The sequence below is a fragment of the Phalacrocorax carbo genome, chromosome 2 (genome assembly GCF_963921805.1).
Source record: "Phalacrocorax carbo chromosome 2, bPhaCar2.1, whole genome shotgun sequence".
Lineage (NCBI taxonomy): Eukaryota > Metazoa > Chordata > Aves > Suliformes > Phalacrocoracidae > Phalacrocorax > Phalacrocorax carbo.
In genome coordinates, this window is record NC_087514.1 from 128,038,750 (window position 1) to 128,062,958 (window position 24,209).

Below are 24,209 nucleotides of genomic sequence, written 5' to 3' on the forward strand. Positions count from 1 at the left end.
GTTAGTCCTTCCATCTCTCTGCTCAGCCTTAGTCCTAGCATTTTCATACTTCACTTTCACAGTTTTGCTCTGCTTTGGTTTTTAGTGCAGAAGTCTCTTATTACTTCCACAGGTGAAATAACCGAAATACTACAGACCATATTTATACTAATAAGGGTTTTTTTTGTTTTGTCCCTATTGTATTAATCTCTTCCCCCCCCCCCCCCCCCCCCCCCCCAGTATATATATATTTATAGTTAGATAAGCTTTTATGAAGGAGAGGAGAGCAACATGGGCTATTGGACCAAGAAAAGGCTTGAAATTCTTTTGATAATACTGGAACAAACTCACTGTGTGCATTTGCACATTTAGATGTACCCCTTATCTTGAGTTCTTGTAACCTTTTCCATGAAAGGAAGATAACAAGTAACCTACCAAACGAAGAGATTGTAGAGATTAATTAGTATCTGGGCACTGCTTTTGAAAATATGGCAGTGATCAAATGACATTGACTTTCCCACTGGTATTCTCACCTGAATTTTTTCTACAAGAAGATTCTCTAAGTGATTGTTAGTATTCACAAACAGGCTTGGGTTTTTCAAATTTTATTTATTTTTCACTTCATCAAACCACTGCAAAAGCAGCTCTGAAGCAAATTATTATTTTTTTCTCTTTCCCCATAGTATAGCTAGCCTAACTCTCAGGACAATGAATAGCCAGTGCATTATAGATGAGAAAATCCAGGCCTGATGTATAGTAGAATCTCAAATGTCATGGTTTATTATGTTTTAAAAATACTTTGTAGGGGGCATGCAGTATTTCCACGGAGTATATCCAGTGTCTGTGATACTTATGGACATAGTAATTTACATGCATTGTATTACTAATTTCTTGAAGATATTTGTGTGCTCTTGATGATGAGGGAATTGCATTTTTTTCAGTTAGAGGGATATACACTTGCGTTCCGTAAATCGTATGCGCACACATAACAAGTGCTGGTATGATACCAAAGTCTGAATAGTTTTGCACTTGTGATAAATATAGCTATTCTAACTGCATTTTAATCAAACTTCCGTGCTGTAGCGAATGATTGTCTGCATCTGACATGGGCACAATATAGATAATATACTTTCATTTTTGTTCAAATATCCTGCCCTGAATTTGCATGCTGTTTTCTGCAGACATCGTGCAGGCTTTAGGTGATCTGGCAGAGACGCCAGACAGAAAGCTTGCTCGGAACATCAGTGTTTCTTAGTTCAGCCGATCTGAAGGCACCTGGCCATCATAGCCAATAAGCAGCATAAGAGAAATCCTCTGGCATTTCCTTGCTGCTGTTCTGACTCCCCCACTCCTCCAAAATCCCAACCAAAAAAGTGGCATTTGCTAAAATTAAAATTTCCAGACCTATAAATAACCAAGGAATGAGCTATTAAGAGTTGCCAAAATGCATACTTTTTATATGCAGTTTTTAATTCACGCTTTACAAAACTGAAAGGTGTTTTTTGCGTCCCCCTTTCAATTTTACCTGCCTAGACCTGAGATCAAGCCCTTGGATTTCTTTGTTGCTTGAGATTCTCTTCTCTCCTTTTCCGCCTCCTCCCTTCCCCCAATAATTAATAACCTGAGTAAGGAATGCAGCTCCTTTTTCTGCTTTAGAAGTTACTATACTTTAGATTTTAAAGATGTCATTAATTATTTCAGGGAAGTAAATCCTTGAGGGCCTGGGCTCAGGTTTTGGCAGGCAGGGCCCTTCAACCCACCCCTCAGTTGCTCAAGAGCATTCACTCTGATGTCTCTTCAAGCTGACATGGTATCTGGATTTTTAAAACATTTTCAATTAACTATTAGAATTTGTGCCCATAATTTTTAGTCATCCAGATAGAACGGGCAGTACAGAGCCTCTTGCTGATGGGATGGGGAGCATGAAATACGCATGTTGGTAGAGAGGTGTATGGACATTTGCAAGGGTACTCAACCTTTCAGTAGACTCATCTTTTGGTCACTGATTTATGTTCTCTAGATGCAGCTAAACACTCTCAGTGTTAAAGCTATGGCAGTCTGCAACTTTTATCTAGGCAGTGCCCTTTTGAAGGAGAAAATATATAGCTATTTTTTTCCGCCTCTTCATTAGAATTAACTACGAAGAGGACGTCAAAGTCTCTTTCCAAAACAGTTACGGGGCCTGGACTTACTGTGGGGAGCAGGAGAATGTACCTTGTTTCTGAAATAAATGCGGTTTCTGACTTCAGAGGACTCTGTAAGGTGTCAGCGTGTCCCTTAGTATCTGTTCTGTCATGAGGTCTTGTGTTTCTGCTTCTGGGAAAGTGGAGAAGAGTCCAACAGACGGATGGTGCTAATGTTGATTTCTTCCACCCCCCGCCAAAGTCAGCTGTATGGAGATAGAAGCAGCTGTCTTCTGCCAGGCTCCCCTGTGAACGCAGTACAAAATGCAGTCTTTTTATGGGAATAACATTTTTGGGACTGTGCTCCCCACTTTGTGTGCTAACCACTTGGGATTGTAGCTCAGCAATTTTGAGAACTGTGTCATGTGAACAATTATCTGTATCATATAGACTTCAATTTTTAGGGAAGTGACAGAATAAAAAAGGAACACAACACGTTTTCTTCTGATACGATTTCCTTCTAAAATGTGCATGTGTTGTAGAACTGAGCCGTACTCGACTTCTGTTTTCACTCAGTGGTCCTGCGAATGGTATATAGAATAGCTCACATTTTAAAGGTTTGCAGTGATGATGTTCTTTTTTTATATATGTATATATAACCATACTTTTTTTTTCTTTTTACATTTAGTGGGTTAAGAGGCAGTCAAGTAATGCACTGCTATGAAATTCTGTATTCATTTGTTAATCTTTCTCACGTAATTCTTAGTACTGTCATGGCCGAGCGTGAACCCTGATTTTTTTTTTTTGTTTCCATAACTTTATTAGAGGGTTAACAAGCCACTCCCCCAGTGTTCTTTAAAGCAAGATTGCAAATAAGTCTTTTTTGTCTTCTTATTGGCAAATTGTTGGCTGTAGAGTAGTGCACAAGTATAAACAACATGAGAGATCCTTTAACATAACATGAGAGAGCCTTTAGACGCTTTGCTCCCTAGCTTTGGAACTCATTGCCAATTGAAGTAAGGAAAGCTCTGGCTGCTGGGACTTTTAAATCTAGACTTAAAAGTTATTTGTTCTGTTTAGCATTTTTAAAATTATTCTATTAGGAATTGTATGTGCTTCAGTTTTAATTTTAACTCATAATGATTGTAAAGCACCCTGGGATGCTTGCATGAAGGGCGCTACAGAAACCCAAGATTGTATTGTACTGTGTTGTAATGTATTGTATTATTACATGGTGCTGGAGTTGGACCACGGACAATTCATATAGAAAGCATTTGAATACTTAGCTACAGATAAGGAGTGTGTGTGGGGGGGGATACTGTCTCTTCTTGCTTCTTTTCCCCCTTTTCTGTCAGTTATTTTATTAAACTAAATTAACGTGGCAGTTATTCCCTAAGAAATGCCAGCATAATTTACTGCTGCAAAGGGGCTCAAAATGTAAACCAGATGATAAACTAAAAATAAAAAAGTCCACATTAAGATTTAATTGCACTTCCCTTTCTATATTACGTTCTTATGTAAAATACGTTACAAAACAGTACTTTCTTTATCACTTCCTTCACTTTTAACTGAATTTCATTAACAATAAAGAAATATATTGTTTCTGTTTCAGTAATGTCACTTGACAGTTAATCCCTTAACTTGATGTACATGTCTTTAAGAATTTTTTAATTATTTTTTTTTCATAAAGAACATGATAGCACTGACTGGAGCCAAGTATTGCACAACCATGTGATTTGCAAGTTTCCCAGCTCACAGCTTTGCCAGTGCAGGTCAATTCACACCTGCCACACTTATGCCATTCTGGTCCTCATGTTGCTTTTCCTCGGTGATTGTCAGAGGTAGAGAGAGTTGTGCGTGCGGCTCTTTCCTTCCCCCCCTCCCTCCCCACTCCAAATGTGTGGTAAACCTTGTGCATTGGAAGTGTCTGCTCAGGAATTAAATGGAGTTTAATTTCTGTCCATTAGGAAGCTGCTATCCACATCACCAATTAAGCCTTCTATTTAAAGGGCGAGGAGATACGTATGTCTACATCTTAATCACTGCTGCGACTGGTTTGCAGAGACCTTCCCTGACTGTTTCAGTTATTACTAGCGGTGGTGGGAGGCACAGAGATCAGCGTGGTTATAAAACCTACCCAAAAGCTGAGCAAATTCTGTAGGTGCTGTAGCGTCACTGTCAGCAGATTTAAAGCTGAGGTATGTCTGTGTTAGGGGACGCACGGGTGTAGGCATAAAGATGTGTCTGGAGAGAATTACTTGAATTGGTAATAATCTTTTACCTGCCAGGAATGAAAGCAAAGCAGGACCCACTTACTGAGAGGCAATGTTAAGAGATGAGCAACTCTCACCTTGTCAGACCAGACTCCTTGCAGTGCTCGGATCTAATCATCGCTTAGAAGAGAGATGCGTTTCTCAAACAGATCCTGAGCAAAACTCTCAAATCTTGCTCCCTCCCCCCCACCTTTTTTTTCTTTTTTTAGTTAACAATTAGGTTCTTCCTTTTTGTTTCCAAGAAACATGGTAGGAAAACCTAAGATGAGGGTGAGCTCTGTCTCTCTTTCCTTGGACATTTCTTTAACAACAGCACAAATAGTATCAGATTCCCCTGGTGCCTTGCAGCAGTGATCAGAGGACAGGTTTTTCAGGACAGCAGCAACCTCAGACCTGTCTCACTCCAAGCCATGGAATAAACTACTCAAAAGGGTAAACTTCTGTTCCCCAGGGGTGGGAACACATGAAAGGTTCTCTTCATGTACACCTGTCTCTTAATTATTTTTATTTTATTTTTTAAGTACTAAGACTTCCTACACTGAGAGTTGCAGTTCCTTCATAAGTTTGTGCCAGAAGAGGGGGGAAACTGCAGTAAAGCATAACCTGTACCTGGTTTACTTTTTGGCAAACTGTTGTGGAAAACAATGGGTTTTGTGATGATGAAAAACTGAGTCACATGGGAAGGACGTTAGTGTCAATGGCCTTTCTAGAGACAGAGAGGAGATTTTGGCTCTGGAAGTTTAGCTAGTGTGTTTGTATTTGAATCTGTATTTCTAGGTGCTCTCAGAATTGTGGAGGTTATTTATATATACATATGTATGTATCACAATAAAATCCCACCAAAATCTATTTGCCAGCTATATGTCCCCAAGCTCTTAAAGCTGCGTTCCTTATTCTGCACTTTTTATAAGGAGGAGCTTTGTGCGCTAAACCTGAGCTACATTTTTTAAATGTATATATTTTAATATAAGGGGTAACTAAGAAAAAATTTTGAATAAACAGACCCTCAAAGTGCATGTGCATATCCCACATGGAAAGCTAGCTGGAACATTTCTCTTTTGAGATACCTTCATCGAGTTTTGCATTTTTTTATGAATACTTCAGAGCATCTATACTTTTGACAAACTCTTGTCAGTGAAAGGCAGCAACACAGAAGCGAAACTAGTATCTTGGCTAACATAGCTGCTTAAAATGTCACCTTCATATGATTTAACTTAGCAGAAGTTAAGAATCCATAGCAAATTTCATGCTATAATTCATTTCTCTCCTGGCATTTTTTTAGATTTTTCTTAGGATAGAAAGAAGTTTGTTCATGTGTTTTTAGCAGCATAAATATCCTCACGGTATTTGGGTCTATATGATTAAGAATAATCAGAAGTACGGGTGGCTCATCAAGAGGCACATGGCCTGAAACAGTAAATCTGACACTTAACCATTTAAACAAAGGATAGGCAGGGGATGTTACATTTGGCACTAGAGGGGTATTTTAGCAAGCAATCAGAGGCATGAGAGGTGCAGGCTGGGAGCAGAAATTAATGAAGTTCAAACTAAAAGCTAGTCATACATTTAAAAAAAAAGTATGTATCTAGTGAAAGAGATTACCATGGGATGTGGTGAAAGACCCAGCACAAGAAGCCTTCAGGTCAGTATCAGATGTGTGCTCGAGCCACAGGTAACTTGGCTGAATTCAGAAATCGCTAGATGAACTTCAGCGGTCTGTTTTTATGTAGAGTCCACATAGATGCTCAAAATGGTCCCTTTTGGCTTTAAAAATCTGCAAAAACTTATGTAGAAACAGGAGAAGAGATGAAAGAAAAGCCTCATCCTAAACACCAAAAGAAATGCAGCAAGACAACTGTTAGTGCTACTGAGTCTGATGACTTCTTGTCTGGACATTGTGCCTTAGGGCTCAGCTTCATGCCAGACATCTGATGCTTTGCCTAGCAGAACAGTGGAATCCGAGAAGAGACTTGCTGAAAATCATGTCCTATTTCCCAGCAAGGAAATCTTCCATAACGTGGTGGATAATGTTAAGCAATTTTGAAGAGCCTTTTACAAAAACTATAGTGGAAAACAACCATTGCGGTTGCTTGAAGATAGAACAATTACCACCATGTCTATCAGGTGAATGCATACACTTCATTTTTGTGGAAAAGTTTCATGTGCCCAAAGCTGCATTTAATACGTTAATATATCCAAAATGTCCCCTATCACATGAAGCATTTGCATTAGGGATAGCATTTGGAAGCATGTGTATGAGGATTAGCATTTCCAGATCGGAAACAAATCAGAAGCATTCTGACCTGTCTGGAACAGTGGTTGGAAATGAAACCATTCACCTGAGAGAAAGGCTGAAGGTGTCTCTTACTCCATATTTTCACCAATCAGTCTGTGAGAACTCCAAGGCCCCACCTACCCCAGTCTTTATTCCTGTACGAGAAATGCTGGTTTGCCCTGTCCACATCTCTTGTGCATGATTTGGATTGTCCTCCTAGGCTCCAGCTTCCTCTAGTCTCGTTCCTTGTGTCCTAAGGAGAAGTGAGCGTAGGCGTGCAGGTTTCACATAGTACATTGCCTGGCATAGGAACAGCAGCAGCCTGGGGAGGAAAGTGGTTGGGGCTGAGGACGCTGTCTCCACATTATGGGACTGGGGAGGAGGGATGGAGCTTACCCTGGAGTAGTAGTCCTGTGGACCTGGAGTGTGGCTTCTGGGTTTAGCTTAACCCAACAGAAGTTCTGCCCGAGTGCCTTGAGATGGCTTTGTGACAGGCACCCAAGTAGGAGCAATGGAGAGAGCCCTTGAAAGTGTGCAATCCCAATTCAAGCTAAAAGAGCAGTTTAAAGCAATCTAGTTACTTCATAAAATCTTTTTCAAGCAGATTCCTGGCTAAAATGGATAGTGCTTTCCTTACCCATGGAGCTCTCTGGTTTCAGAGCCCTTCCGGCAAAGGCACTTGCAGAATCAAAATTCTGGGGTGTACTAATAACACCCCTCAACATATAGGACCATTGTCATTCTGTGGAGTAAACCAAGAATTAACTGATTAACTGTTGTAATTTTGCACATTATATTTTATCCTGGTTGATTTTAGGAAGTGTTTAGCCAGGACTTCTACTACTAAGTACCTGCAATTTACAAATAATGTGCAATAAAAATCAGGATTCTTAAAAAGATTCATGTTGGACATCCAGCAATGAGGATAAAAAAAGACTTATGTCTCCTTATCTTTCATAGGTTGTGGTTGTGACTTCTTTTTTGTTCTTTTTTTTTTGTTTTTTACGTGAAGGCACTATGCCATAAAGCTTGTAAAGCAGTTATGAAGTTCTTCAAATCTGAATTAACATTTCCCACCTACCTATCTTTCTCTCTTTTAAGCTTTTAACCTTTGTAGATATAAGACTAGTATCTTGGGAAGCAGCTTTTTATTTCAGCTTTATTTATATCCATCAGTGGGAGATGCTCGGAAAACATTGGGAGAATGCTGCTCTGTCATGCAGCAACTGGGAATTTACATTACAAAATGGTAAAAATAGTCCAAGGATCAGTTCCTTCAGATGCTGAATCCTCATTTCTGATTTTCAAAATCTTCTCGTGTGTGGGTATATTTCTATATGTATATAAATACGTGTGTGTGTATATATATGTATATGTGATCAGGGGTTTTTTTTGTTTTATATATTCCCTCATTACCTTCAATGTAGCTTTACATTTACATTAACATGCACATTTATAATACTTAAAGGCAACATAAGGCAGAAAAGGAGGAGGAGATAATTCAGTTTATACAAGGATAGGAGAAAGGAGGAGAGACATGCTTGTGCCATCATTTTCAGTCTGCCTTTAGGCAGCTTTAACTTATATGACCAGCGTTTGCCATGCAGATCCTTGCTTCTCCTGACCCTGGCAACAGTACGGAGGTCAGATAGCCATCCAAGTGCAATGCCAAAGGCACAAACAAAAGTTTTTTTTCTTCTCTGCCCATCTGTGGGTTTTTCACTTATCCTACGTGTTTATAGGGCATATGACAACAAATTCCATTGCATTACTTGCTATAGTTCGAGGTAATGGACCAAGGAACTTAACATAATTCTTCATACATAATTAAACTGTCTATTTCATTATTTCTCGTCCAGAAACGTGGGGGATATTGTTGTGTTATCCAGTTGGGTTTTGAATGTTCCCTTCTCATTTGGAAAATGTTAACATAGAGTATCCTGAGAAATATGCACTCCTAAGAGTTTGGCTTGTATTAAAACTGTTATCTGTGATTTCTACGCAAACAAAAGCCACTGATAGTGGCTAGGATTGGGGAAACAAAGTTCCCCTCCATCCCCCCCTCCAATCTTTAAGTTCCATGCTGCTCTGGAACTTTATCACTATTCAAACTAACTCTAGGGACAAAGCCTCATAGCTTTCTTGTTTTCCTTTTTTTTTTTTTTTTTTTTTTTTCTTAAAGGCTTGTTAGGGTTGCAGCATTGGCACAGGCTACCCTGCTGGTGTCTAGGGGTGTAAAGTGGAGGATTTATGGAAGACAAAATAGAAGAGAGCCTTAAAAGTTTGGCTTTAAAAAATGGAGCCAGTAGTTTGACAGATTGTTGAGTAAATGTTCATTTTATTGAGAATTATAAAAAAGGTGCTTAACGCCTCTGTGCCATTAATATAATACATTAAAAGGTTACTGTCAAGATTAGTGTTTCAGCTCTGAAAATTGACTGTAGGGTTTATGGGCAGCACTGTTCATATTCTGCTTGGAAGACGAGGTATCTTCCACTTACCACTTGACAAAACCATTATGTTGTTACCAGGCTTTATACTGAAAAACCTGATAAATAATAAAACATAAATAAAATCTCATTTCAAAAGCAGAATAGTTCCTGTCTGTCTTCTAGCCAGATTTAGCAGATGTGGGTTTGAATGTAAAACAGTTGTGAAAATAGCCAGTGTCAAACTAGTGCAAAATTAAACTTGTGGGGTGTTCTGTTTTCAGTGTCTGTTATTGTTGAAGTACTCCATTTCAAAAGCATGCATTCCTTCCTACAGAAAAAAATTCAGATTCCTTAGTTGAAATTAATTAGCATTCAGAAACCAGATAGCATGTTTTTGGGTATTCATGAGATCTCTGTTTGAAAAAATGTTTTTAACTTGTAGAAATGTGTTGCAACACACAGATGGGAAGAAAAAGAAAAAAAAATCTCTTTAGCAAGCACTGTGTGTAAAAGGAATATTACATTTTGCACGCTCCTGATTACCCTGTGTAAACAGTTTTTGACATCTGTCTTTATAGTTTTCGAGGAGAGGAAGACTTTGTTAAAAGAACCATTTTTATACAGCAGTCACCATTGCAGTCTTGCTTTACCTGTATTATGAAAGCAGATGGTCTGCATGTCTTTTGAATATTTATAACTATCAAAAACAATCTCTTGCTATTCACCCTTAGGCTTATGAGATGTCAGGACTGTTCTGGTTGAAAAAAAATCATCTTGGGTGTTTACAGAAAGAGGATTACATTAAGCTGAAATGACTATACATTTTCCAGTTTAATATTTGTCCATCAGCTGTTTAATCGTATTTAGATAATTGTGTAAATAAGTTGTTGCAGCCCTTGCCCCTTCCACTGAGCAGGCTCGAAGCTTTAAACACTGATGAATGAGTTGCAAAAAGGCTTGGATTTTTTTTTTTTCCTAGTTAACCTGGAAGGCCTAAATAAGTTTTGGCTACAATGCTCCTTTTGAGGGAAATGTTTCTTTTGCAAAGGAATCCCCAATACCTAATTCAGCAGAGTTGTTTTAGGAAGCTGCTGTGGCTGTTACTCTCTGCTAAGTCCGTTAGCATGTATTTGTTCTGTGTAAATACTGCAGCCCAACTACCCCTTCATGAGGCATGAAAACAACCTCATTCTGCCCATATAAAAATAATTTTAAGGTTATTTAGGGGAAGTTTTGGGACTGTGGGGGTTAAAAGCTTTTTTGACTGGAAGCTGAGCAATCACTGATAACAGATTTTGCTGTGGTTGGTTGATTTGGCAGAAAAGCATGAACAGTTTTGGTTTAGATGATTGAATTAACCTGATTAACATTGTTTTTGTTGTTTTGCAAAAAGGACAACAGTATACTTCTAGCGATGATCGAATAATACTTCACCTGGTTGGAGAGCAGTGTTAGAGGCAATGACTCAGAAATGCCTCCCTTGTAGCACCTGCAGTGGTGGCTGCAGCGACCCGCCGACATGAAAGGCTGGGGTCCTTGCCGTGTCTTGCAGGACAGACCTTGCATTAGATTCTGGCACTATACGAAAGGTGTCTGATGCTACTGTTTTATTGGGTTTTATTTGATGGGCATAGGAAAAGAGTTCTGGTTGAGATTGAAGGTGTTTCCCCAGGGACGTCCCCAACTTCTTGGAGACATGGTGGTGTCTGGTTTTCAAATCTCTGGTGTTAAATCTTCCTGAGAGAATGGGATTTGGTTCCAACTACGCTGGGTGAACCTCAGCTGAACTTCAGAATGAATTCTACCCCTACCTCCACACAGTTGTTGGATGCCTAATTATAATTAACTTATTTGGCTAAAAAAAGAGCACTTGGGCTGCAGCAGATGGTATCATTCCAGGATAGTGGGATTTCTGTGAAGGTGGCACCATTTCAGATGAGATCTCCTCATTCTCAGAACAGGGCTGCGAGTGATGTGGTTGGGGGCAGGGAGGGATGGAGAGAGGGGAAAGGGTGAATCTGGGATCCTGAAGTCTTGCAACTTACTTTCAAGGATAAACTTACAGGAGATGTGTTAAGACTGTGGATCTGTGATCAGTTTTTGTGCTCTACCAATTTTCTTTGTGACGTGTGAAAAAGAAATCAGATTACGAGTGATGAATGTGATGCATTTGAATATTTGTATGATATATTTATATTTGTCATCCTGGAATGCCTGTGTACAGTAGTACCTGAATATGACGTGTTTCAGATACAATCGTTTTTGTTTTGATTATTGATAAGTATAAGCCAAGACATGGGGAGCTTCTCACGTGTAATGACTTGGGAAATAAGAAAAACTTCGATGTGCCCCTGGTCTAGATTGTGCATCTCTGAAGACCACTAACTCATAGGGTTGATTTTCAGTTTTAGGCCCTAAGCATAGTGGGCATTTGTATATGTAAATTGCCATTAAAACATGCAGGAATTCTACAGTGATAGGAATTATATAGGAATTTCTATAGCAAAACGCATCTCTCTGCACTGATGTGACTGCAGGTTTGATGACAACATAATAAATAAAGCATAGAAACAATGAAATTCAATGTTGTCAAGTTATTTTCTGAGTTAACAGGGTAGTAATATTTTATCTGGCTTGTAAAATTTTGCCTTTAGTGAATTAGTAAATAAATCATTGATTCCTCTGATGAGGATTCTTAGCGTAGGTAATATCACTTGAATGTTTGCATGAAGTGTTCTCAAAGAAAAAGCAGGATAATTTTCATTTTAAAATGTGTTGATAATGTCTGTGGGGGTTTTTTTTATCTACCTTGAAGAGCTGGAGCAAAATCCCAATATTAGCCATCAGAGCCTGAAATTCACATTGTGTCAAAGAAGCCAAATTCCTAGCAGTGTTATTTAAACAGACCAGTCCCCTATTTGGTTGTAAAATAAAGTAACTGCATTAAATTTATTCCTGAAGAAGCAGGGGATGTCACAAACTGCCATGTCATTGGCATATCTTTGTTGAATGACATGGAAGGGAGGACTAGGAAATCCTACACAAATATCTTCTTCAAGAATAGGTAACTTACTTACTAAAATTATTATTAATATGCATGTTTTCATACTTAACTGAAGTTATTTGGGCAGAAGGAGACATCTGAAAGGGGCAAAGTGAAATGAGAGAAAACCACCTTGAAGTCTAAATGACATCCACAAAATATGTGCAAGCTAATATGGGATGGTGGCCCATTACATGTGCAGTTCTCCATTTTGCCCATGCAGATCTGCAGGTTTTACATGAACAATAACTATACATTCGTATAATTTACCAGTTCAGATTCAAGGGACTTTTAAAATCACGTCTTATGTATCATGTGCCCATGTTTAAAATGGTTTAATCTGTAAAAGAGCTTAAACAATAATTTTGTACGTATTAGACGTTAATGATACTGCTATTAGATTGGAAATTGAAATTGGGTTCAGCTGAGCTTGGTTCAGGTCATTCGGGCTAAAGTTGCAGTGGTCTATTAAGATTTCATTCTCCTTTTATACCACTGACAAAAGGCTTCTAGCTAGTTTCAGAAATGCCAGATTAATATCAGCGAAGGGTAAGAATTGGTGATTCAGAGAAACATTAAAATAGCTGCCTGGTGAGTAGAGGGTATCCAGATTTGGCATAAATAATACTGCCTCACTCTAGCAGTTCTGAGCCTCCACAAATAGCATGTTACTGAGTAACACGTTAGAAAATGGTTATAATAAACTTCACTAAGATCAATAAGCAAGGTACTTTTACTCAGAAGCTGAACTAGCCTTATAAAAGGCTAGTTTTTTACTCCAGACTTTTTCTTGTAGTGGTTATCGCAGTGTGTGTAGCAAAGGGTTGATGCCGTACATCGATTTTATGGCAGCACAGAATAGCTAAGTGTTACATGTGGAATAGTGAAGAAACACAATAATCAGGGCTTTGTCTTCTTGACTGTGTCATTCTTTTCTTAATACGCTGGACAATTCCTGTAGTTAAGCTAAGAGTAACTACTTTCCACATAGAAATCTAAAGGGTGGCAAAGTTCAGTCTCTTGAACTTAACGTTTGCTAATTTTGTTGTTCGTACATCATATACTGAGTATAATTTTCAAGTTGGAGTGTTATTTTGTAAGGCTTAGTCTTAACTGATTTGTAAAAGAATGTACTGGAACTGAAAGTTTTATGCATTGTAAATTCTACTATTTTAAAATTGGACAAAACTGAGCAGAAGGTAAATTTCTCACTGTAGCTATCTGATATCTCGAGAACCTTTGAGAAAAAAATCATCTCTATCATCCTTTGGTCTATTTTACAGCTAATATTCAGTTACAGAATTAGACATGACAATAAGAGCTTTTCATAAGCCTGTTTCTATGAATCACTTAAAATACCCTGTTTATGAAAAGCAAATCTGGGTTCGGTTTGGGTTGTTACATAGATATTTTATTCTACTATAAGCCCCCTTGTGTGTTCCTACTAATAGGTCATTCAGATAAACTTTTATCCTATGATTTTCTGTGATAAGTGGCACAAAGGGAATGGGCATGGGTAGCTTGGGGCATTGCTTGCATTTTTGAGTCAGTGTAGGATGTGTATGCCTGTAAACTTGTGTGGGTACATGAAGGGTCAATCAAATTTAAAAGCAGAAATAATACAAACAAAATGCACTTTCAAGATTAGCATCTTTTGTCCAGAGCCCATCCCATTGCCTGATGTTTCTTGGTCGATAACTTTGTTCTTCCCTTAGTACGTCTGCTTTTTTGCTCCCATTTACTATATACCTTGGTTTGTTTTTATGCTCAATTAATGAGTTTTTTAAAAGGCTTTGGACAATAGGATTAAAAATGCAATATGGTTCTCAAACTCTAAAAATACAACGGTTTCAACAATTGAAATAATTTGTGCTTTGACTTGTACTGCTCTGTATTACAGATTTTTTTTTTCTTCTCCCCTTTTCACACAGAGTATGATTTCTTCCATTGTGAACAGCACTTACTATGCAAATGTCTCAGCAGCAAAATGTCAGGAATTTGGAAGGTGGTATAAACATTTCAAGAAGGCAAAAGATATGATGGGTAAGCAAAAAAAAAATAAAATGCCGTGATGGTGGGATACATACCATTATGTGTCATGTTGAGGTCTGTCACAGTCATATAAGAAGCCAGGTCCCTTCACAATAAGTTTAGGATGCTTTTGATGAGTAGATGTAGAAAGTACATATATAGTGAAAGAATTCATTTAAATAAATATTTGCTATTGAAACAGCCAAACTCTTAGGTTGCCAGAGATGTAAAGCTGTCACTCTGTAAATCTAGAGATCTTCTGCCGCCCAGAATAATTGTTTAAAAAACCTGTCCCTGGAACTGTGATGGACTGATTTTTTTAAATGTATGTATTTTTTTCTTGCTTTAGCTAATGTATATTTAAAGAAACAGGCTTCTATAACTATCACTGCCTTCAAACAAGAATGCTATAATTGTATAAATTCCTATCTTTCTCTAACTTTGGGACCCTGATTTCAGTTCATTTTAACAGATAGTTGTTATGACAATTGTTTGCTTGTTGTAGTAAGCACAAGTAAATTACTGGAGAAAAAAAAATCCATCAGTGGGACATATTAATTCTGTAATACCTTTTATCCTTTTGTATTGTCCCATTTTAAAACTATTTCTTAAACCTGTTAACATACTTTTGAACTTTATGTCAGAAAATTTCTACATAGTTTTCAACAGAATGAAGAAATGGGACCTCAATTTGGATTGAATTTTTAGCTTGACTTAGCTTTCAGTATTTGAAGCAAAATCATTCATCTACCAAAACGGGTTCCTCGCCTTTTATAGCTTAAGGCTGTAATGAAGACAATGCATCACTTTTGTGATAATTGCTTGAATTACTATTCCAAGTGAATGGCCCACTTGGGTTGATCTCTACTTTCCGCTAGTGAAAAAAGGCAGCTTCTTTCCTTTATCTACTTGGTACCTTCTGTGCAACACTGAAGCCGCCTTCTGAGACCACTGAAGTTGGTAGTAAGACTTCACTTGGTTTCAGGTGGTCTGTGTCCGAGGCAGCAGAGTGCCTGCATGGGGGGGGACACATTTCTGCAGCACCCTCTCCCACCTCCATTGCAGCAGCGCTCCAGCATAGGACATCCCCTGCAAAATTTGCTTTTTATGGTCTGCCAAGACAGGTTCACCATCCATTCCTTTGAAGACAATAAGAACAAGGCATAGGAAACGTGCGTGTGTGTGTGTGTTCCTGAGTAACCTAATGCTGGGGGGAGAGGCCATGCTGCCCCCAAAGCTGCACGGAGGAGGAGCAGCGGGTGCTCTGCTGGAGGTCTGATCCAGGTTGTAGGCATATGGGCACCAGACCTCTCTGCAGAACAACCCACTTTTTTTTTTTTTTCTCCTTAATGTCTGCCCATGGTAGGATGGAGGGGAAAGGGAGGGCTTTGGGTGGAAATCCAGGTGCTGATTTCTTCTTCCATCTCTCATCGAGGAAAGGGTGGTCTTGCACTGGATGTTAGTGAAGATCATAATTACTATGAAAAGTTCAGACGCTGTCTTTTTTTAAAAATATGCTCTACTAGAATAAGAAAACAAATTGCTACAACACTTCCGTGAAAATACTGGAGTTTTGATTTTTAAATAAAGCATATTTTCTTAAAGCTATTTTCAGACCAGCATTGCTAAAGCTCTAGAACTGAGATTGTTTAAAATGAAAAAGTGACATGCATTGATAAAAAGGAGACTCCTTTACATCAGCCTAGAGTTATTTTATATTGTCTTATCATGCACAAGAGGGGAGCTGGAAGAACTCTTGTAGTTTAAAAAACTGTGTTGTTAATTAAAAAGGAGGGTGTGTCAAGGCAGATGAGTTAATATGAGAAAAAAAATCAACCATGTTGCAAGTCACTGAAAAAAACCATGCATACATGGTTGCAAGATAAAGCAGCCCATCTGTGTAATTTACATAAATTATACTAGTTCCTAGTAGTCCTATACAATTGATGCAGCATCTAGAAATTAGCCGAGCATGGGGAGGTCCACACCCCACCCTGCTTGTTACAATTTTCCAGTGGCTGGGAACGGCAGATATCATGGCAGGGACGCCACAGGAGGAACAAAACCAGTCACTGGAGGCTTCTTTCTCTGGTTGGGGTGTGCTTTCCCATAACAGCCTTCCTTACCCTTTGTGCAGATGCACTTACCGTTTCACCCGCGTCTTCTGCAACGCACAGAATGGTTTCCTGTCTCTCATCTTTGCCCTCTCTCTAGTTGCTTGCTGCCTTGTCTGGAGTCCCCTGCATCCATCGCTGCAGGGACGTGCTCTGCAGCCCGCATGCTCGTAGTTTGGTTGCGTTGCACCTTTGCAAAACTCTTGGGAAGTTACTTCTTTGCCATATGTGGTTTCCAGCACATGGTTTTACCTCTGATATTCTGCTGGTTCATCCACGGGCCCAGTGATGATGATAGGCAGTTTGTTGGATGCTTTTTTTGAAAAATATTCACTACACCATTATTTGTATGTAAATTTTGAAGGCAGGTAGCCACAAGAGTGATGTTATGGGCCTGCTGATCTAGGCTGGAGGGTACAGTAAGCTTGAACCTGAATGTGCCGTTTTACATTTATTTTTATTAGCATGTCTTGCAAGGAGCGTGAAGTTTGTGATTTTCAGTCTTATGTTGGCTTTTTCAATGTTTCTTTTCCACCGTAGTTGAGATGGATAGCCTTTCTGAACTATCCCAGCAAGGTGCCAACCATGTCAACTTCGGTCAGCAGCCGGTCCCAGGGAACACAGCCGAACAGCCTCCATCCCCTGTTCAGCTTTCTCATGGTAGTCAACCATCAGTTCGGACCCCGCTTCCAAACCTGCACCCTGGACTTGTATCTACTCCCATTAGCCCTCAGCTGGTAAATCAGCAGCTGGTAATGGCCCAGTTGCTGAACCAGCAGTATGCAGTGAACAGACTTCTAGCCCAGCAGTCCTTAAACCAACAGTACTTGAACCATCCTCCTCCTGTCAGTAGATCCATGAACAAGCCGTTGGAGCAGCAGGTCTCAACAAACACAGAGGTGTCTTCCGAAATCTACCAGTGGGTCCGTGATGAACTGAAACGAGCGGGAATCTCACAGGCAGTATTTGCACGTGTGGCTTTTAACCGAACTCAGGTCAGTTGTCTTTTTTTCTTATTTTTTTTTTAAACCTAAGAGTCCCTTCTTTCTCTGTTTAGTAATTAGCACCTTTTAAGTCTCTCTCCTCATTTCTGCCTTGTCACTTAGCTCCTGTGAGGGAATGGCACTTCCTTGTAGGACCAGTGTCCATGTTGGTACAGTAAAGAAATCTTCAGTGATTGGTTTGTGGCAATACCTGCTGTTCTTACAGACACCTTGGTTCCTTTCCAGTTGTGATGGTTTATGAATATCTTAAACTTAATCTTCCCTGGCAAGAACATGAACAGCTCCATGCACAACCATTCACAAAGTCACCCAAGATTGCCTTTTGTGTTGCAAAGGTATACCCGTACTGACCACATGCATGCACTGAACAACCTGTCTTCTTCCACAGGTGTACCTGAGACGGTCTTTTATTCATTTGCATTTATTTTTATTATTTTCTAGTGAAAGTCTTAATAATATCTTTTCCAGCTTCTGAAAACATAAATAAAAGATAAAAAATAAAAGTGTTATTTTTAGATCATCTACTCTTTTCATGTATTTTTGTCGTTTGTTGCAAAAACAGTAGTTGCTGAGATTGCCGATGTCCACGTCAGAACATATACTTCAGCTCTGCAATGCAGAAAAAACTAGCCCTAGCAAAGCTGATAAGTAACACTAAAATGTGTTATTTTTTACACCTGTTTTAGAAGCTAACCCTGTTATAATTTATTCTGCTCTATGAATTTAACTTAATGCCATGTTGCATGGAATTTAATCAAGCAGAAATTATGGAAGAAATGTCAGTATATCCAATGCAAATAATAAGATATCAAAATTTTAGAAGTCTGTTTTAACAGAAAATAAAATAGGAATTTTTTTAAAAGGAAGTATTTTAAAAAGATGTAGGTAAATTTGCTTTGATTTCACATTTTTAAACTTAAGGAACAAGTATTTGTCCATTGTAGAATATAGTAAAAAAACAATAATTTGGGCTTCTCTTGAAAGGTCGATATTTCTCCCTGCACATCTTAGAGACTAAAAATTCTGTTTCAAATACACTGGTACCAGGTTTGAATCAGCATGTCATTTGTAATTGTTCTGAATTATCATTGCCTTAAAAATTTTTACATCCTCCTTTAGCTAAAAGAAAGTAGAGTTGTGGTGTGAATTTTCTGTAGAGTTCTGTGTGTGTGTGTGTGTCTCTTTCCTCTTAACAGCAGAGGAGGTTTTCAAGATCTGGGTCTTTCATACCCAATTTCATGGGATATGTGAACTCATGCAAGGATTACTTCCGTAAGTTAGGTTCAGGCAGTGTCAATTGTTGTATTTACAAATAAATTTAATACGATGTTTAATATTTTAACTATTGATACTATGAAGTTTGAAATAATTATAGTAGCTTCAAGTTATCGTGGTTTGCAGCTGCCATCTGACCTGGGCAAAAAGCTGAGCAAATAATTCAGAAAATAAATAGTTTATTAGATATTTACTTCTTTCTCAGACTTATCTAAAAACAGCTTGTTTTCTCTCAGCCTCCTCCCCCCTCCACAGTCATTTGTTCATTTTTTGTCAGCTAGTTTTGCATGCAGCTTTTGGTCTCTATCATTTATGCACGAACAGTATTTGGTACCTGAAATACAAGGGCAACTGGTTCTGACTGGACGTTGAATTTATATGACACTGTGTAAGAAGATGCTTTTGAGATGTGATGAATGCAACCACGGAACCAGATTTCTAGTGCAAATACTGATGCCTGATATTATATATTTTTTTCTTACTACTGTTGTTGTTTAACCCGGCAGGCAGCTAAACACCACACAGCCGTTCACTCACTCGCCCCCGGCGGTGGGACAGGGGAGAGAATCAGGAAAGAAAGAAAAAAAAAAAAAAAAAAAGCACGATTCGTGGGCTGAGATAAAGGCATCTTAATGGGAAGGAAAAGGAAGGGAAAATAATAATAGTAATAATAATAACAATGATAAAAGAATATATAAAATAAGCGATGTACAGTGCAGTTGCTCACCACCTGGCAACCAATGCCCAGCCAGTCCCTGAGCAGCAGCCCCCCAGCCAGCTTTCCCCTAGTTTATATACTCAGCATGATGTCATGTGGTATGGAACATGCCTTTGGCCAGTTTGGGTCAGCTGTCCTGGCTGTGCCCCCTCCCAGTTCTCATGTATCTCCAGCCTTCTCAGTCAGTGGAGCATGAGAAGCTGAAAAGTCCTTGACTTAGTGAAAGCACTACTTAGCAACAGGTAAAGCATCAGTGTGTTATCAATATTATTCTCATACTAAAACCTGAACACAGCTCTGTACCAGCTCCTAGGAAGAAAATTAACACTATCCCAGCTGAAACGAGGACAACTACAAATGTTCTTAAATATTTTTTTCAAGTTAAATTCTTCCACAGATGTTGTGGTTAACCAGCTTGGTAAAATGTGTTCAAAGTGACCCAAAACTGGGAGGAAACCCCAAAATGAACGTTGAAAACAAATCCCATGGAGATATGAAATACCTATATAATATATTTTGGCAATTTTCAACCAAATCTACTTGAAAGAGCACAGAGTAGTATCTTTATATCCTACAAATTGTATTAGCTAGTCAAATTAGTATTTGCGGTTAGCTACATAAGATTTTGCAGTATTCGTTATGTATTGTGGCAAACGTAGGGAACAGAAAGGAAAAATACCAGGAGCCTAGGCAGTATTAACCTCAGTGTTGCCAAGAAATATCTCAGCATACTTTTAATATGAAGCGAAGTCCCGCTGAAATAGGCAGATTTCACCTTTGCAAAACTGAAAATAGTTGATTGTGCCCACAGTAACAGCTAATGTCTAACTACAAATACAGGCAGAGATACCTGTGATTCTTAAAAGAAAGCATTTAAATTTATTTTGCTTTCTATGCTTAGGAATTTATTTCAGGTTATTCAAGGATACATCACATTTAACTAAAATTGGGGCAGCACTTTAATAACTGATGATATTTAGATGTTATTTTCTAATATTGATTTAATATCTTTTGTCTTTTTTTGTGTCTTTTTTTTTTTTTTTTTGGCTAGAGCAAGTGAAAATGCTTGTTTAAATTCATCTACTGTTTTCTGAGATAAAAAGCTAACTCAGGCTTACCACTGACATTTTTGAAATTGTCATAAGCATATTTGAGCCGTGTCCAGGGACCATATCATGCCATCAGTTTCTGAAGGCAGAAGATCTTACTGAAATCGGTTAGGAGTTCTGCACAGAAAAACCCTGATGTCGAGATACAGTCTCAGATGAGGAGAGAGATTTGCTTTCAGCATTAAAGTTAAGGAAGGAAGTGAACTATAAAGTAGGAGTACTTCATCTTAACAAAAATGGACTTTGGTTGAATTGACGGAAGATGTTGGCACCTCTTGTTTTACAGACCTGTGCTCTGCAACATGAACACAGAATTTGGTGGGGGTTTTTGGTGGGAAGAGGGGGTTCTACCAGCTCGGTGTGGTAATTCAATACTTGGTCCTACCTTCCAAGAATTTTTGATTTGGGGGAAAATGTTGAATAGAAATATTTCTGCTTCCTCCCAGCCCAAAGGAAAGAATTGGTTAAAATTACTTCCAAAAACTAGGGTTCATCTATTTATAAGGCAGAAGAAAATCCCTCAGCCACACCTCAGAAAATTAAAAGGATGTCCTTAATATATTCTTGGATAACTTCCCCCCTACCCTTAACTTCGAAACGGTAGTTTCAAAACCGTGTAGTTCTCAGGAATGTGCCTTGCAAAGAGGCACAATCAAAGAGGAGACCAGAAAGCTATAGCTTGAATGAAAATTAGCGTCTATACAGGCACAGTAGAACAATTGTTGTAGGGAGCAGAAGTGGTTTCAGAGGATGGAGCATCTCTCCCCATGAGAAATTCCACAGTGGTCCTTCTAGGAAGGCCTCAGAGTGCAGTGGGGTCTGAAGCGTTATTTGTCCTTCAGCAGTTGCAATTCCAGCTCACTGGCTGCGAAGAAACAGATTGAATCCTGTTAGCACCTCTTTGTAGAGCACCGTGGAAAAGGTTGTTGAGTCAGGATTTGTGCTAGCAGATCTGACTTTGACCTCAAGCATGGCTACCAAATATGTGTACCACTCTCCCTTTGCTAGGGCAATTTCAGTAAATTGAGCTGGTGATGTTTTGGTTGCCTTTGGCTGAATTAATAACCATAGTATTTTTTCCCAGTGATGTCAGGCACTGTGCAGACACCTGTGCTCTCTCGACAGAGCAAGTTCAGTTTTTTCCTGCACTTTGCTGGTAGAAAATAGCATTTGTTGTCAGCTCAGTAGCCCAGATGGCACCGAGCAGCTGTGGGGTGACAGCGCCGATGCATCGGGGCAGGTCCCCAAAGCGCGGTGTCCCCGCCAGCCTCTGCTGCAGCCTCCCATCAGCAGAGAGGCTCAGCCTGCCCCTCTAGATTTGCAGTTAAACTGCGAGTTTCTCTACTCTGTTTCGCTGTTCTTGAGAGAGCTGGAGTGTAGCATCGCCGTTTGTTCAACTGAACCACCTTCGGAGCCCTAAACAAATAAACAAACTCCTCTACCATTTCTGTCCCGTGTTTGTAAATGTAAACATAAGTCAGGAAACGGAAAGCTTGGGTTCCCACAGGCGAGTCTGACATTTGACTTGAAGGCGTAGCTTAACCTGGTGCGTGGCAGGGTGACATGTACGAGCAAGGAATTGTGTTAGTCACGGTTGTGGTTGGAACTGTAACTCGGGGCTGCTTGTCTCTGTTTGTGTACACTTTCAACCATAACATTTGCTGCATGAACTCGGTGCTGCTGTACGGAGGTGACCTCTCAGCTCCATCTTCACGAAAGGAGGAGGAGTGCTTTTTGCTGCTTTTGCCATGTCTGACTATTGTAATTTTCCTTCTTCCCACCAGTGACAGTTTTCCATCTCAAGGTTTTTGAGTACTTCTCAGTGTTTCTGCCAGATACCTTTTCTCTCCCCCTCCTTGCTACTTCACCCCCATGCTTGTTTAAAATATTAGCTGCCACGATGCATTGCCTTTCGTTCATGTGTAATGCCTTCTCTCGTATATGAGAACTGTGTATTTAGGATTGTGCTCATGCTAATTCTAGGCAATTGCTATTTCGAGGGAGAACGCTTGGATGCAGTAAACGGCTCCATGTAATTTTACAACAAAATCTAAGTTTACACAAACCACCTTCTCAGGCACTTTTTTTTTTCCTTCCACTTTGTCTTTGGCACACTTTATTTTCCAGTAAAATGAAAAATGAAGATGGATTATTCAAAATTGATAACAGTAATGGACCATCATGTAATGTTTTATTGAATTTGAGTTCTGTAAATTATGTGGTAGAGAGAAATTTGCCTGCTTAAGTATAACAGAAATTGCCACTGTATTCATATAATTCTTCGTAGTGTAATTTAAGAAAAAGCACACTATCCATATCACTATTGAATAAAAGGTAAAAAGGTGCTATTACACTATCATGACAGCTCTCCTCTTGCTACTAAACGACATAGATAAATGTGTCTGCTTATAACTTACTTGGCAGGGATCCAGGCTTGTGGGTGGAGCTTGCGAATAATCTTCCACCTGGACATGGGATGGGAGCACCCTGCAACAGAGAGGGATAGCATAGCGTTCAGGATTGTTCTGCATGTTTTGGGGAGGATTGGGCAAATTGCATTTTTCTTCTGGGAGCTTTGAAGTTCTATCAGGCTGATAAAATCTATTTGAATCAGTGATTACCTTCAAAGAGGAGACAAACTGGGGGCCAGACAGGCAGCGTTTTTGTTCATATTGGCAGACACTTTCGTTTATCTCCAGTTTTAAAGAATTCATAATTAGCTTTTGAAAGCCCTGATAATATTTATTGAACATTTTTGTGCAATTAGTAATACATTATGCTTGTGATGACATGTAAACTTTCTTTTTTTTTTTTCAATAGGACATGGTAGCTTTTTAAGAAAATATATTTCCAGTGCAAAAAGAATACAAGGGAGGAACAGAGAGAGCGGAGGACCCTGAGCCTGGCAGTGTTTATAAGCTCTAGGCAGAACAGCATTTAGCTTTTATGCAAGCAGAGGTACAATGTCAGGAGATCACACCAAGACTTGTATCTTGGCAAACCAGCTGAAGCCTGGTAAAACGAACAGTAAATCTCTGCACGTCAGCATGGAGAAGGATGTGAGAGCTGATGTTTTCTTTCTAGGATTTTCCCATTTTACATCTTGTCTAACAACCTTTAGCTGAAGTTTGGTGCTCAGAAAATTGAAGCAGTAGCAATGAACTAATATTTGAAGCAGGCAAACTATTGTAAGACTTTGCCTGCACCTGGTACTACACCTTTTTTTTCATGTTATTTCCCCACAGATTCTGACCTTTAGGTTAAAAGCTCCTACAAGCAAACACCTCTTCCTTGCCTTCTCCCCACTCTCTCATCTCCCCTCCTCTCTCCACATCTGTGTCCTCTGCTCTGCTCCCAGCTTATGCAAAGAGTCATGGCTGTGATGGGGGAAGGAGGGGGAATGAATACTTAATGGCATTTCTAATCACCAAGAGGTGTCCTGCAGCAATAGTTATACTGACAAACCCAGGAAAAATACAAAAAACAATTTCCTTTGTTTACTTATTTCACTGAGGGGGGGAAAGTTATACAAGAAAAGCAGCCTTTTCTGCTTTTTTTAGCTGCCCACTATGTGGCAAAGGTTTATGAGCAAATATTTTCTATTATAGGCTAAAGTATTTTTCAAGGACATTTCCTGTGGCTGACAGCGGGCTGGCTGTGAGTAAGGAGTTTCCTCTCCTCCCAGTGATCATTCCACTTGAGTTTAATTTTTCTTTCTCCTTTTTAATCGTGGTGTGGTTGTTTTCAACACAGTAACAGTCAGAAATCACATGTGTTTACACCTCCACCATACATCCTGTGCTCTGCAGACAGCTTTGCCTTGCCTCCAGTGG

General features: G+C 39.2%; 1 protein-coding gene across 4 annotated transcripts in view; it reads left to right on the forward strand.

The window, feature by feature from the left end:
- Window positions 1-24,209, forward strand: part of SATB1 (SATB homeobox 1) — a 76,382-nt gene that overhangs the window by 14,370 nt on the left and 37,803 nt on the right. For all 4 annotated transcript variants that reach the window (XM_064444301.1, XM_064444300.1, XM_064444303.1 and 1 more), the window contains 2 exons: window positions 14,057-14,168; window positions 16,811-17,265. In XM_064444301.1, coding sequence (XP_064300371.1) covers window positions 14,057-14,168; window positions 16,811-17,265 — 567 coding nt within the window. The remainder of the gene's footprint in view (window positions 1-14,056; window positions 14,169-16,810; window positions 17,266-24,209) is intronic.